General features: G+C 37.7%; 1 protein-coding gene across 2 annotated transcripts in view; it reads left to right on the top strand.

Annotated features, from left to right (window-relative positions):
- CCDC150 (coiled-coil domain containing 150) overlaps positions 1-16,029 on the top strand; it is a 74,269-nt gene that overhangs the window by 49,060 nt on the left and 9,180 nt on the right. Inside the window, exons 14-19 of one of the 2 annotated variants that reach the window (XM_028509384.2) lie at positions 229-312; positions 5,042-5,149; positions 9,890-10,018; positions 11,145-11,314; positions 12,987-13,080; positions 14,104-14,273. In XM_028509384.2, the coding sequence (XP_028365185.1) occupies positions 229-312; positions 5,042-5,149; positions 9,890-10,018; positions 11,145-11,314; positions 12,987-13,080; positions 14,104-14,273 (755 nt within the window). Of the gene's footprint in view, positions 1-228; positions 313-5,041; positions 5,150-5,189; positions 6,535-9,889; positions 10,019-11,144; positions 11,315-12,986; positions 13,081-14,103; positions 14,274-16,029 lie in introns of those variants that run through there. The other variant, XM_028509385.2, reaches the window with a different exon arrangement.

Here is a 16,029-nt window from a genome sequence, read left to right as displayed (position 1 = left end):
GGGACTCCTAAGGCACTCGCACCTTCCTGACCAGTCTCCGTGCATGTTGCATATTAGCACTATGGTTGGCTATCTCGGGAAAGACTAGGAGACAGCAGCAGTACCAATAAATATGAATCCTGATTTCATTAGTATAGAAATGGTAAAGGTCTAGATACTTGTTTAAAAAGGAAATTGATTATTTCCTTCTATGCCTAGAGGTACTGATATCTGTGTTTGCTTTATCAGGCTGCTCAACAACAGGTGGAAAAGGTCTTGGGAAAAATTACTGAGAGTAAAAATAAGCTGGCCTATGAAAAGGGAAAGCTCCAGGTATGAGATTTTATTTTCTGATTTTTGTTGTCTAACTTTTTAATGTCAATTGTCAAACTAAATATTGCTGAATTTTCAGGGAACCTAGCCTACATTTACTAATTTTGTAACTTTGTACAAGCCTTTAAACTTCTCTAAGTTTGTTACTGCATTAAAATCTAGGTGACTTCTGCCCTGGCTGTTGTGGCTCAGTGGATTGAATGCCAGCCTATGAACCAAAAGGTCACCAGTTCAATTCCCAGTCAGGGCACATGCCTGGGTTGCAGGCCAGGTCCCCAGCAGGGGGTGCACAAGAGGCAACCACACATTGATGTTTCTCTCCCTCTGTCTCTCCCTTCCCCTCTCCCTAAAAATGAATAAAATCTTTTAAAAAATAAAATCTAGGTGACTTCTATTCACATACCTAATCTATAATGTTGAAACCTAAAATTTTAAAGCCAGAGCCCATTCTGTGACTCTCTGAAGTGTTATTATAATTGTTTAATGCATGCTCATTTACAGAGAATGTAGATGTTCTCTTTTTCACTGAATTTTTGTAACATTCCTAAAAAGAAGTAGCCCTGGAAATTGGTACTCTAAGGCAATAGAATAGACTTGAGTGAATGGGATGACACTACTTTTCTTCTGCTGCCTTGGGGTTCTGCCCCTACAGGACCCAGAGAATAAGCAGCTTGCCACCAGTATGGCTAGGCCTGCCTTAAACCAACTCCAACTGAATCAGTGGTTCTTAGCTTTAGCTACATAGTAGACTCACCTGGAGAGTGTGATTCCTGAGACTGGCTGATAAGCTAGCTATAGAATCCAGTTGGGTACTAATGACATGGAACACCAGGTCTCTGGGGGCAGCAAGATTTATTTGCTTCCATGTTCTTTTCCATTTGAATGTTCTGAATTAGACATCCTGCCAAATAAGAAACTCAATATAAAAATTAAAGTGCATTATAGGTAAACAGGCTATCTGACAGATTTTAGGCATTTTATTGAGTACCCCAGAGGCTGAGGTAATCTGAGAAGCATTGTGGTATAAGGAGAGAGTGTTTTGCTTGGAGACACATCTGAAAGTCTTCAAAGCTAATCAGTGCATTTTCCATTGGGTTCTATGGGTTAAGAATTTGCTTATGTTTAAAATGAGGGTAATTGTTTCATCAGTACCTCCCTTTAGAGGCAGCCATTTTAATTCTGAAACTTAATATGAAAAAATACCATGATTGATTTTTATTAATGGCTTTGGAGAGCCACAGCACATGTTTTAATACTGTACACTGTAGAAAAGAGCAACAGAAACAGGCAAATGTGAGAGACAGAATAATCCTACTGATGGAACAATAGATATTTCCTAAGACAAAGTGTGTTCTTGTGCAGTCTTTCAAAAAAATTTACTGGCATTTAAATTTTAACATTTGAAAATGCCCGGGAGCTGCAGCCAAAGGGTATTTACCCTCCACAGGTAGGAAACAAGAAGATATCAAGAGAGGAAAAAGTTGATTTAAATAAAAAATTTTGTATGAAATTTTTCTTGATTCAAAATATAGGCTTAAATAATGTTAGTTATTGATTTGTATGAGAGAGTTGGGAATGAGAGAGGGAAAATGTAGAAAAACATACAGTTTGGAGGTTTGTGAGTAAATATTAATGATTTTTCTCTCCCCAAATGATAATTTTCTTTAAAGGATGTGAGTAGTCATTTTATGAGTTAGTTTTAAAATACAATGCACCATATACTTCCATATATTCAACTTTTGTAATTCTGTCGGTAAAAACACAAGACCATCTCCTCCTTGCATGTTAACAATTCTAATTATCCACAATCAAAAAATGTTTTTAAATGCTGGATATCACAATTCCTTTAAAATTTAAATTTATTACCTACAAACTCTCACTGTTATATTCATGAGTCATGTTAATTTGGAGTCTCCGTAAGCAGTAGAAACCAAATGAATTATCCCTCTACATGTAAATGTAGATACATTTAGGATATAGCTTACTTTTCAGCTGTTGAAATAGCTATGTATTTGAGTTGAAAGAGCATTCTTTACATGATTAGAAAACCTTAGGATTGCTTTTACAAGTTTTAAGGATTCTCTGTATAATTTTTTTTGCAAAACTTGTGACATCTTGGTTCTGGCCAAGATGGAGTCGTAGGTGAAACACTTTGCCTCCTCACACAACCAAAAGAAGGATAACAACCAATCTAAAAAAAGTAAACAACCAGAAGTGCCAGAAAATCAAACTGCATGGAACTCTGACAACCAAGGAGTTAAAGAAATATTCACTCAGACCAGAAAGAGGGCAGGAAGGGTGGAGATGGGCAGTTGAGTGAAGACGACTCCTGGCAAGGTGGTGGACCATGTGGGCAAGGCAGGGCTGGCTGAATGGGAAACTAAAGACTCAAAGCTAGCTGTAAGCTACAGCAGGGGCTGCTGCTGTTGGAGAAACTCCCAGTCTCACACAAGAGAGTTCGTTGGGAAGTGTGGCTAAAGTGCAATAAGCGAGTCACATTGTTCCCTCTCTGACCCCTCCCCCACAGACAGCACCACAACCCAGTGACATGGGTTGCCCTATCCTGGTAAATACCTAAGGCCCCTCCCCCTTACAACATAACAGGTACACCAAGACAAAGAAATATGGCCCAAATGAAACAACAGATCAAAACTCCAGAAAAAGGGCTAAGTGACAAAGAGATAGACAACCTATCAGATGCAGAGTTCAAAACACTGGTAATCAGGATGCTCGCAGAACTGATTGAGCTCAGTCACAAAATGAAGGAACAAATGAAGGCTACCCAAAGTAAAATAAAGCAAAATATACTGGGAACCAACAGTGAAGGGAAGGAAACAGGGACTCAAATCAATGATTTGGAACAAATAAACATCCAACTGGAACAGAATGAAAAACAAGAATTCAAAAAATTGAAGAGAGGCTTAGGAGCCTCTGGGACAACTGTAAACTCTCTACCGTCAGAATCATAGGGGTACCAGAAGGAGAAGAAAAAGAGCAAGAAGTTGAAAACTTATGTTAAAAAATAATGAAGGAGAATTTCCCCAATCTGGAAAAGGAAATAGACTTCCAGGAAGCCCAGAGAATCCCAAAGAAATTGGACCCAAAGAGGAACACACCAAGGCACATCATCATTAAGTTACCCAAGATTAAAGATAAATAGAGAATCTTAAAAGCAGCCAGAGAAAAGGAAACAGTTACCTACAAAGGAGTGCCCATAAGGCTATCAGCTGATTTCTCAAAAGAAACCTTGCAGGGAAAAAGGGGCTGGAAAGAAATATTCCAAGTCATGAAAGGCAAGGACCTACATCCAAGAATACTCTATCCAGCAAAGCTTTTATTTAGAATGGAAGGGCAGATAAAGTGCTTCTCAGATAAGGTCAAGTTAAAGGAGTTCATCATCACCAAGCCCTTATTTTATGAAATATTAAAGGGACTTACCTAAGAAAAAGAAGATAAAAAAACATGTATAGTAAAATGACAGCAAACTCACAATTATTAACAACCACACCTAAAGCAAAACCAAAAGAAACTAAGCAATCAACTAGAACAGGAACAGAACCACAGAAATGGAGATCACGTGGAGGGTTAGCAACGGGGAGGGGGGGGGAAGGTACAGAGAATAAGTAGCATGGACAATAGGTAGAAAATAGACAGGGGGAGGGTAAGGATAGTATGGGAAATGTAGAAGCTAAAGAACTTACAAATATGACACACGGACATGAACTAAAGGGGGGAATGTGGGTGGGAGAGGGTGTGCAGGGTGGAGGGGAGTGAAGGGGGAAATGGGACAACTGTAATAGCATAATCAATAAAATATATTTAAAAATTATTACAAAAAAAGAGGAAAGAAAGTATTACCTGTAGCATTAAAAAGTTACTCAATATAAAGAGACCCAACTAAAAGGGCGAAACACATACGCTTGTTTTAACCAACAATGAGCAGTCTTGAGCCAGCAACACTACCCCAGAATATAAAACTTGCAGAGATCACAAATACGAAAAATACCTTTTCTGCTTTAGCTTATACCTGCCTCCTGTGTCCACTTGTTCACCACCTGAAAGCAATAAAGATCTGCATGCACACCACATTTCCCTTGGGTATACACTTCCCAGGAATGTTACTGACATCTAAGTCATATTTACCTACATACAGTTTAAGACAAAACTTGAGTGGCTTCACCTGAACTCGATGGGTTAATCATCACCAAGCCCTTATTATATGAAATGTTAAAGGGACTTATCTAAGGAATAGAAGATCAAAAACTCTGAACACTAAAATGACAACAAACTCGCAACTATCAACAACTGAACCTGAAAAAATGTAAACAAAAACTAAGCAAACAAGTACAGGAACAGAATCAGAGAAATGGAGATCACATGGAGGGTTTTCAGTGGGGCAGGGGAGGGAGAGAATGGCAGGGAAGGTACAGGGAATAAGTAGCATAATTGGTAGGCATAAAATAGACGGGGAGAGGTTAAGAATGGTATAGGAAACAGAGAAGTCAAAGAACTTATATGTACGACCCACGGACATGAACTAAGAGGATAGAATGCTTGAGGGTTGGGGGATGCAGGGTGGAGGACAGATAAAGGGGGGAAATTGGGGAAACTGTAATAGCATAATCAATAAAATATTCTTAAAAACTTGTGACATCTTTTTTTCCTTTTGGAGTAAATATATATTTTATTAATGAGGCTTATTTTTATTATTCTTCTGTTTTTTCCCTAGATAAAAGTTAAACAGCTAGAAGAACAGCTACAATCTTTCACTGAAATCCATTCACAGAATGATCATCTACGGAAGTTGAATAAGGCTCTAGAGGCCAAATATACTCAGGTGTGATTAATAGCTACAAACACATTGCTATTAAATTGTTTTAATTCGTTTTTAAGAAATTGATGCCTTTTATCCCTGCCTTACGATACAATGCCAAAATGATTAATATTCTCTCACTTAATTCAAAAAGCACTTTTTAAACTCCCTATAAGTCCATGGTTCTGTTAAGTCATAGAGGAATTCATAAAGATGCCTGGAGCAGGATTGGGACATTCAACTTGCTTGTACTCTAATTTGAGGTTTAGAAATGTGCTCAATACACCTTATTATAGATTAGAAAGTATGCCTTTGAGAAACAAAGTAGATTGTGTTATAAGCATTCATAGGAAGCACATTATAATGGAAGCATGGAGAAATGCTTTCATAGAGGCAGTGGTTTTTAAATATGAGCCTTAAAACTTCTGACAGGCATGAGAAACAAGTATCTTTGATTTTTTTAATTACAGGCATCAAGATAACACCAGCAACAGACTGCTTACTCGAAAGAGCTATTAGTAGAGCAGGTGCTAACTTGTCAGCATGGTGACTTTTGAGATTGAAAGCTTTTTGTAGGTCACATCACATTTTAACAAATGAATAGAGAAAGTAAATAAGAAATATAAAATATTTTGTGAGGAAAATAATCCAGGAATGTGTTACTGAAAGAAAGTGATTCATTTCAGTGATTTACAAATTTACCATGTATATAGTTTTTTAAAAAAATCTTTGACACTAATAAGTATGTGTAACTTCTGTACCTTTAACATTTGTATATGTATACCTTTGGTAACCAAGGAACTAGAATGTGTCTCCAAATGGAATTCTGGTAGGGTTCTAACCATCAACTGTACTGGTAAAAAAGGCCTCATGAGATCCACTCTCCAGCAGGGACTTCGATTTAAGGTCTGCTTCTTCACTAGGACATACTTTGCAGTGTGATTTCTTCATTCTGAGAGCAACAGAACACATTCTCAAATAGTATTTTCCATCACAGCTTCATTTAGAGCACTGTGCTGTTCGTTGCAGTAAAAGGAACATTCTTTGAATATAACTCTAGGTTTAGTTAATTTTGTTGTTTTTAATTGGCGATGCCTCTAAGAAGAAGGAAATCTCCAGAGAGGCCTGCATCTTCAAAATTCCCTGAAAGCTCCAGACCCAATGTAAAGGAAAGAACTTCATCAGTTGGTTTACCCAGTGTTATTCCAAACTCTACACGCCGTGTGACCTTTGCACCTACCCTGCCTTCTGTGAGATCTTCTCAGGAGATCAGCGACTCTAGAATCTCTCTAAAGACTCTTTTGAATGCTATTAAAACCATGGAGGGAAGACTGGAAGGTAAAATAGACATTCTTGCCTCGAGACCATGTAGTAATGATGAGCCACCAAGTTTTCTTAAACGGGATTTGGTAAGTGAAGACTACAGATTACATCATAAGTAAATTTCAGGTTTATACAATGAAGAATAGTGGTAACAACCCAGAAAGATGATGTTCGCAGGTATGAATAACAACAGGAAGTTAGGTTCTGCACAAATAGGGAACACTGGTGACACAGACCAAAACCTTCATTCTGGCTATCACATAATTTTTGGTCTTGGGCATAGAAAATACCAGATTTGACTAGTAGAAACCATTGAGGTTTTCTAAAATTTAATTTTGATTTTTTTTAATTCAAAATGTCTACTTACTAATCTTAATGTTTGAATTAAAATGTATGGGCAAAGCCAGATTTTAAAAGAGAAATACATTAATAGAAACCCTAAAAACTTGAACATCAGAAAATATTTTCCAAAGAAAACTTTTTAAAACATCCATCTTTGCTTGATACTTGAACTTTGAAAGTACTACAACTTGTTTTCTAGAGTTGACTACTATTTGATCCTTTCTGTAAACATCTTTGCTAGTAGCCTTTTCATTTGTGTGTGTGTGTGTGTGTGTGTATCTTAGAAACACTAGTAAAATTGTAAAAACTACATGGTTGGCCCCTGAACATATGAGTTAGAAGTATCAACCTCCTATGCAATCGAAAGCCTGCATGTAATTTTGTCTTTTCCAGCACTTAAGTTGTCCTTTGGTATCCACAGGGCATTGGCTCCAAGATCTTCCACGGATGCCAAAAATCCACAAATGCTCAAGTCCCCTATATAGAATGGCACAGATTAGTGCACATAGTCAGCCCTCCACATCCATGGAGACTCCCAACCGTGCATCAAAACCAGTACAAGTGCTTACCGAAAATTATGTGTGTACCTGGCCCTGTACAGTTCAAACATGCTGTTCAGTGGTCAACTGTATTCTTTCTTTTCTTTAAAAAAAAAAAAAGATTTTCAGAACCTAGAAGTTGGCATCCTTTGTACTATTCTTGGGTCCTTAAGAAAAAGTTGAAGTATTTTATATGTTATAAGGAAGTGTAATAATGTTGAGGAAGAAGATGTGGAAAAAAGACACTGTTGTTTGTTGCTGTTGGGAGTATAAAACAGTTGTTCATATGGAAGGCAATTGGCAATATTTGTCACTTTACCCCACAGTTGTACTTCTAAGACTTTTTCCAAGAGATATACTAGCTCATACATATGACATGATTATGAGTTACTCAAGTATTGTTTGTTAATAGCATAAGACAGGAAGCAACCAAAATCCCATCACAAGAAACTGGCTAAATAAATCATGGTTTAGCCATGGTTTGGAATACTGCTTGAAGATAGACATTTGATATATAAGTTATATAACCTGTGCAGTTCAAACTCATATTGTTCAAGGGTCAATTATGTGTGTGTGTGTGTGTGTGTGTGTACATGTATATACACACACACATATGTACTCACTTGTAATGCATAGAATATCTCTAAAGTGAATCACAGTAAATTGGCAATATTATTTTTGATGAAAGAGACTGGGTGACTGGGAGATTTCACTTTACCTTTTGTACCTAAGAATAAAATAAATGTGCTAGCCATTCAAAATAATTAATTTCATGAACATTTCATTTTCAATAAAAATGAAAGTAGAGAAATGATGGTTTAACAAATGGTGATGGAGCACAATCAGATATCCACATTTGAAAACAAAAACTTTTGAGCTCTACCTCATAGGATATATAAAAATTACCTCAAAATGGATCAGAGCCCTAAATGTAAGACCTAAAACTACAGAACCTTCTAGAAGAAAACATAGGTGAAATTTTTTGTGATCTTGGATTACACAAAGATTTTTATATTTGACATCAAAAGCACAATCCATTGAAAAAAGATAAATTGATAGCTTATGCTCTTCAAAGACATTATTAAGAGAATAAAGAGATCATCTGTGGACTTCAAGAAAATATTTGCAAATCACATGTCTGTTAGAGGCCTTGTCTCCAGTATGTATTAAAAACTCTCAAAACTCATTAAGAAGAAAAAAAACAATAAAAAGAATGGACAGAGTATTGAACAGATAGCTCATCAAGAAAGGTATGTGGATGGTGTATAAACACTTAAAAAGATGTTAAACATCAGCCATTAGGGAAATGCACATTAAAACCACAATGAGTCACCACCACACAACTCTAGGATGTCTAAAATTTTAGAAACTGATCATACCAAGTATTAGTGTGGTTGCGGAGCAGCTGGAATTCTCATACACTGCTGAAGAGAATGTAAAGTGGTATGACCATTGTGGAAAATAATTTGTAGTTTCTTTAAAAGTGCAACATACTGCCACCTACGACCCAGCCATTTTACTCCTAAGTAGCTACCAAAGATTAATGAAAACACTTGTCTGCACAAAGGCTTGTACACAGTGTTCACAGCAGCTCTGTTTGTAATAGCTGAAAGCTAGAAACCACTCAAGTGTCCAGCAGGTGAATGGATAAGTAATTGCAGTAATATCCATATGATAGAATACTGTTCAGCACAGAAAGGAATGAACTATTGATACATGCAAAAGATTGAATGAATTTCAATTACATTGAGTGAAAGAAGCCATTCAAGAAAGAGTATATACAATATGATTTTGTTTATATAAAAATCTGGAAAATAACTGTTGTGACAGAAAACAGATCAGTGGTTGCCTTGGGTGCAGGTGTAGCAACAGGAAGAGATGGAAGGGAAATTACAAAGAAGCATAAGGAGAATTTTGGGATGATGATTACATATTAATTATCTTGATTATTGCTTTGAGTTTATATATACACCAAAATTGTACACTTTTATGTATACACAGCTTATTGTATGTCAGCTATATTTCAGTAAAACTATTAAAAAATAATGTGAATATTACTTATACAAAAGTTATTAAATTGTTTAAAATAACATTCTTGACATGATAAAACTTTGGAGATAGAGAACAAACTAGAGCTTATCAGGGTACAGGGGGTGGGCTGGGGGAGGGTATGAAAACAAAGAAGTAGCACAAGAGAGTTTTTGTGTGGTGATGGACGAGTCCTGTATCTTGATGGTGGCGATGGGCACGAACAGTGTGCATGGGATGAAATTAATAGATGTGTGTGCATAGTCTTCACAGTCTTATCTGCCTTCTCCCTTATTCTGGACTTCCATCAAGACTGTCGAATGTTAGGTTTGCTTGTGTTTGTTCACGCAAACTTATTTTTGTGTTGGAGTTGTCTTTAAAGGGGAAAATAGCTAATAAAGCTGGTTTTATTTATAATAAGCATATTTAGCTGAACATGTTAAGTTTGGTTCCTAAATTGCAGTGTCTTACTCTAACTGTTGATTTATTGTGCTTTCGAAAAGTCTTTACTGTCCCCTTTTTTTCTACTAAGGTAAAATCCATTCTGGAAAAGAATGAAGAGGAGCTCTCACAAGCCATGAAGTGTCGTGACGCAGCACTGAAAGAGAGTCAGAAGTTGAAAGGGGACCTGGAGGCTTTGGAGGACAGGGAGAACAAGAAGGTAAGGCATCAGTCCTCTGGGAAGGTCTGTTGCTGGGGCGAGGCGCTCAGGTAGTCTTTCACAAGCCATATGCGTCATTTCTTGTTACCTTTAGGAAGGAACAGTGAGTATTGATTCAGATGAGCATTTTTCTTCTAAAGAAAACTTTAGAAGCACTTGGAAATGTTTTCTTTAAAAAGGCATCATTTAACTCCCAATTTTTCAACTTCCTGTCTTAAAATAATCAAAGGGACCCTGACTGTTGAGTGTTGGCCTGTGAGCCAGAGTTGTGGATTCAATTCCCAGTCGGGGCACATTCCTGGGTTGCAGGCCAGGTCCACAGTAGGGGGTATGTGAGAGGCAACCACATACTGATATTTCTCTCCCTCCTTCTTCCTTCCCCTCTCTAAAAATAAATAAATAAAATCTTTAAGCACACACACACACACACACACACACACTTTAAAAAAGGATGAACAAAACCTTAACAAAATAATCAAAAGAAAAAATTACAATTTTTTCTGTTGACACACATCTGATCTTGGTAATAACTTGCCTACTTACGCTTTACTAACATGATAGTAACTGCTGTTAGTTCATGTTAAATTAAATCACTAAGAGCTTTCTACTTAATCAATGTGTGTACTTAGTGAAAACAGGTCACATCCCAAACTTCTCCTTGACAGCAGTTGCTAGATTTTGCCTCACTGAAGAGGACTGTGAGGCACATCATTTTGCAGCAGCTACCACTTTCTCTTATGGTCTTTAACCCTGAGATAATTCTGATGGGCTTCAGATGTGTTCTCCTCTTCTGTTGCCATCATGCAATAGCTGACCGGGGCCAAAGCAGGCCAGTCTGAGACCACCTCTAGACCCAGGAAGTTGTTGACCCCAGTGTCTAGTTAATACATGCCGAGGCATGCCAGTAGTTGGGAAGCTCTTCAGAGTTCTCTGTGGAATTCATAGGTCAGGGTCTAGTTTTCTTTTTCTTAAAGTCACAATAACTTACAAAATAAAATACACTTTAATTATCTCTCTTAGCATTCTGCCACGCGTGATTTCCACACTCTTTACCTAGAAGCAATGGAGTCAGCAGCAGCAGAATAACTGGAGAGAATCAAATGTCTTTGGTCTCACTTTCTATTAGGTGGGAAACTTTCAGCGACAGTTGGCAGAAGCTAAGGAAGACAACTGCAAAGTCACAATCATGTTGGAGAACGTGCTGGCTTCTCACAGTAAGATGCAAGGTGCTCTGGAAAAAGTGCAAATAGAGCTTGGGCGGAGGGATTCAGAGATTGCAGGCCTCAAGAAAGAAAGGTACTGGAGATTATTTTTCTGTCCTTGTACTTGTATTTTTATGCTGCACTACAGTAAGGAGCAGTGTGAAGTCAAGAAACCAAGTCACTTTATAGTCCTTCCTTTGCAGAAAACTAATGTTTAAACAATGAATTTAAAGTTATGAAAAGTATGGAATTAGAAATTAACATGACTTTTAGAAATTCAAAATTCTTATACTTTTGTAGTGATGTAAAGGAATGTGCATTCTAGAAATTCATGTGATTCACATTTCACCCTTGCTGTTTTCTATACTTTCAACTCACCCTTGGATCTGTGGGATTATAGTTGTCAAGATAATTGAAGCTAAGTGCCTACTTTAGTTTGAATTATCTATTTATTAGCATCCTATTTAAAGATTAGTAGTTATTCTAATTGAATCATTCTGAGAACTACATCTAACCATGTTTTATAAGTAAACTGCTTTGAATGTTTCAAAAATTACATAAAAGTTTTCCTTTCAAGTTAATGAACAAAGGGTCTGAGTTTAGTAAGGCCTCTAAAATACATTGTAATATGTGTGTTAGCGGTGCATATTGCCTCTGTGTTATGAGAGGAAGAGTTTCATATTCATTGTACTTATTTTTATTTGTTACATATTTTAAGTATACATTCTGCACTGAAAAAGAAAATTCAAGGGGAAGGTAATAAAAATGGTGTTTACCGTTCACAATAAAATTCTAGGTAGCTGTTGTATTTAGAAGCAGAAATTTCGACATTAAGCCAGTCCATACAGAGGTGATACATTTCTGTAGTAGTGAATGTGTGTGTGTGTGTGTGTGTGTGTGTGTGTGTGTATTCAGTGAATATATACACAGGGTCTGGAAGAAGTAATGCCACTGAGTGTGGTTGGTGGGGTACGTGACTATCTCACATGAGATGGACAGCAATTTGAACATTTCACCTAAAATGTCTTATGGTATGCTTGAGTATGATATCATTATGTTACAGATTAACATGCTTATGATTTTGTAATAAAAGATTTGTATGTAATAAAAAGGGGCATTATTTGTACCAGACCCTGAATATATTCAGTGAATATTCAGTGAATATATATATCAGTATATATTCATGAATATAAATATTTATATTAATTTGTATAATATTACCAACCCATTAGTTTTTGACATGTATTGATAGCATAATGCAGCAATTTTCAACCTTTTTCCACCTCATGGCACACATAAACTAATTATTAAAAGTCTGTATCACACCAAAAGTTATATTCTATTTTTTCTGATTTGAAAAATAATAGGTATAATGTTGATTCATTCATACTGGACAGCTATTGTGCTGGCTGTTGTCATTTTTTTATTTGACAACCTAGGGAAAAGAAGTCAGTGCCTCTGACTAAATAGTCAGGTATTGGGTGCTTTAAAAATTCTTGTGGCACACTGGTTGAAAGTCTCTGGCTAAATATATCAAGTCAGATTTGTCCCATAGATGGCACAAGTTTTTAACTCGCAGGAGTCTTCATTTCTTAACCAGAAGCTGAGACTACTAATTGTCAACTGCCAACTCTCAGAGGTTCTGAGCATCTGTAGCCTACTACAATATGCCGTTTGAGCTTGGAAGGAAAGTGCCCTGTGACTCCCAGTGGCATCATTCCATCCACTCTTGTCTCCAGCCCCTCCTCCTGTGCTTGCACTCGTAGGGCTCTGAATCAGCAGAGAGTGCAGAAGCTGGAAGCAGAGGTAGACCAGTGGCAGGCCAGGATGCTCGTCGTGGATGCCCAGCACAGCAATGAGGTACAGTCAGGCTGTTACTAATAACACTGAAGTGTTTGGTTTTATTGGGATGTTGGTATTTTGGAAAAATGGAGTAAAACAATCAGGTAAATTTCCTTTTCACTCAAGTCTGAGTTTTGGACAGTGACATATTTACAGATAGGAAGCCGTCGTGCAATCCTACAATGAATCATTTATTAGGAAACCAGGACAAAAATTATGCCTAATGCTTTTTGTCTTATATGGTTCACATTCTTTTCATTTATTAATGCATAACTGATTGAAGAAGTTAAAGGGCTTGGAGAATAACTATACCCTCAGTCAGAAGCAGCTAGAGCCCTGGCAGGGTAGCTCAGTTGGTTAGAATGTTGTTCCCATATGCCAAGGTTGTGGGTTTGACCCTCGTCAGGGCACATACAAGAATCAACCAATGACTGCATGAATAAATGGAACAACAAATTGATGTTTCTCTCTCTCCCTCCCTCCCCACCCCTGTTGCTCTCTTTCTAAAATCAGTTTTTTAAAAAACTAGCCAGAGTGAGCCCCCTACTAGAAGGACACAAATACTCACATGTGCTCACAGGTGTATGCACACATGAAAATTTATCTACACATAAGCATGTACATAAAATACCCATGGATCGTTTACATAAACACGTTTCTTTTTTTCTGGAAGGATATACAAGACGTAGTTGCCAGTTCTTATCTCTGTAGGCAATGAGACCAGAAGGTCATAGGATCAGGAGGGGTAATTTAACTACTGTAAACATTTAAAAATTAGAATAAATTAAGTTGGCTTTATTTTCCAAAGCCCTCTAGTGACCAGTAGAGTAGATCCTTCCCATTGTCTTCTAAGAGGCCCCAAAGCAATATTTACAGTAAGTTCTCACATATTTATTCCAGGCATCTGGAGAGATTCCTGGTTCTGTTTCCAACTAATTGTTGTCTCAGCAGCACTTGATGCTGTAGGAGGAGTGACTGTACAGTGTTGTGGACTTTCTGCATCTGTTACAGTGGAATTAAAAACCCTCTTCTCTCTTTCAGATGGAGCCTCTACAGAAAGCTCTAGATGTAACCAGAGAAGACAACCGGAAACTGGCAATGAGCCTGGAGCAAGCTCTCCAGACAAACAATCATCTGCAAACAAAGCTTGACCTTGTCCAGGAGAAACTGGACAAAAAAGAACTTGAGCTACAGAATTTGGAAACCTTTAAGTAAGGGCAGTATAGTCATAATGAAATTAGGGAAGAGCCTCTGGGAGAGGAAGTTTGGCTTATTCACATAAACTGTTTTAAACCCTTTCCCCCTACTGAACTAGTACTCCCAACAGAGCCGTGTCAAGGATCCAGGAATAGCTGAGCAGCAGCAGATATTACCTGCCTTGGGTGTGTTTATTGTCAACTCATGTAGTATCAAGCTTCTCCTCTGCACAGAGATTAAACCAAAATTGAACAGATACTGGTTAGAAGGGATGCTTGCATATTTCTGCCAAACCTTGTCTGTCAAAAGCCTATGTGTCCTTTAAAAGCATGATTTGGAAAAGGAATAACAGGAGCCTGGATGGGCTGTTCCCATCCAGGGGTAGGGTGACTCCATCTAAGCAGATGCTAAACCATTGTTGCCAGTTTTGGCCTGAGATTAGTCAGGTCAAACCCATCGAGTTCAGGTGAAGCCACTCAAGTTTTGTCTTAAACTGTATGTAGGTAAATATGACTTAGATGTCAGTAACATTCCTTGGAAGTGTACACCCAAGGGAAATGCGGTGTGCATGCAGATCTTTATTGCTTTCAGGTGGTGAACATGTGGACACAGGAGGCAGGTATAAGCTAAAGCAGAAAAGATTTTTCGTATTTGTGATCTCTGCAAGTTTTATATTCTGGGGTAGTGTTGCTGGCTCAAGACTGTTCATTATTGGTTAAAACAAGAGTATGTGTTTCGCCCTTTTAGTTGGGTCTCTTTATATTGAGTAACTTTTTAATGCTACAGGTAATACTTTCCTCTTTTTTTGTAATAATTTTTAAATATATTTTATTGATTATGCTATTACAGTTGTCCCATTTCCCTTCACTCCCCTCCACCCTGCACACCCTGTCCCACCCACATTCCCCTCCTTTAGTTCATGTCCATGTGTCATGAGTTCTTTAGCTTCTACATTTCCCATACTATCCTTACCCTCCCCCTGTCTATTTTCTACCTACCATCTATGCTACTTATTTTCTCTACCTTTTCCCACTCTCTCCTACCACTCCCCTGTTGCTAACCCTCCATGTGATCTCCATTTCTGTGGTTCTGTTCCTGTTCTAGTTGATTGCTTAGTTGTTGTTTTTCTTTTAGGTGTGGTTGTTAATAATTGTGAGTTTGCTGTCATTTTACTATACATGTTTTTTATCTTTTTCTTAGATAAGTCCCTTTCACATTTCATAAAATAAGGGCTTGATGATGATGAACTCCTTTAACTTGACCTTATCTGAGAAGCACTTTATCTGCCCTTCCATTCTAAATGAAAGCTTTGCTGGATAGAGCAATCTTGGATGTTAGGTCCTTGCCTTTGATGACTTGGAAAACTTCTCTCCAGCCCCTTCTTGCCTACAAGATCTCTTTTGAGAAATCAGCTGACAGTCTGATGGGAACTCCTCTGTAGGTTACTGTCTCCTTATCTCTTGCTACTTCTAGGATTCTCTCCTTCATTTTTACCTTGACTAATGTAATTCTGATGTGCCTTGGTGTGTTCCTCCTTGGGTCCAATTTCTTTGGGACTCTCTGAGCTTCCTGGACTTCCTGGAAGTCTATTTCCTTTGCCAGATTGGGGAAGTTCTCCTTTATTATTTGTTCAAATAACTTTTCCACTTGTTGCTCCTCCTCTTCCCCTTCTGGTACCCCTATGATTTGGATGTTGGAACGTTTAAAGATGTCCTAGAGGTTCCTAAGCCTCTCTTCATTTTTTTGAATTCTTATTTCTCCATTCTCTTC

This window comes from Phyllostomus discolor, chromosome 4 (assembly GCF_004126475.2).
Source record: "Phyllostomus discolor isolate MPI-MPIP mPhyDis1 chromosome 4, mPhyDis1.pri.v3, whole genome shotgun sequence".
Taxonomy (NCBI): domain Eukaryota; kingdom Metazoa; phylum Chordata; class Mammalia; order Chiroptera; family Phyllostomidae; genus Phyllostomus; species Phyllostomus discolor.
This window is presented reverse-complemented; position numbering and strand designations above follow the sequence as displayed.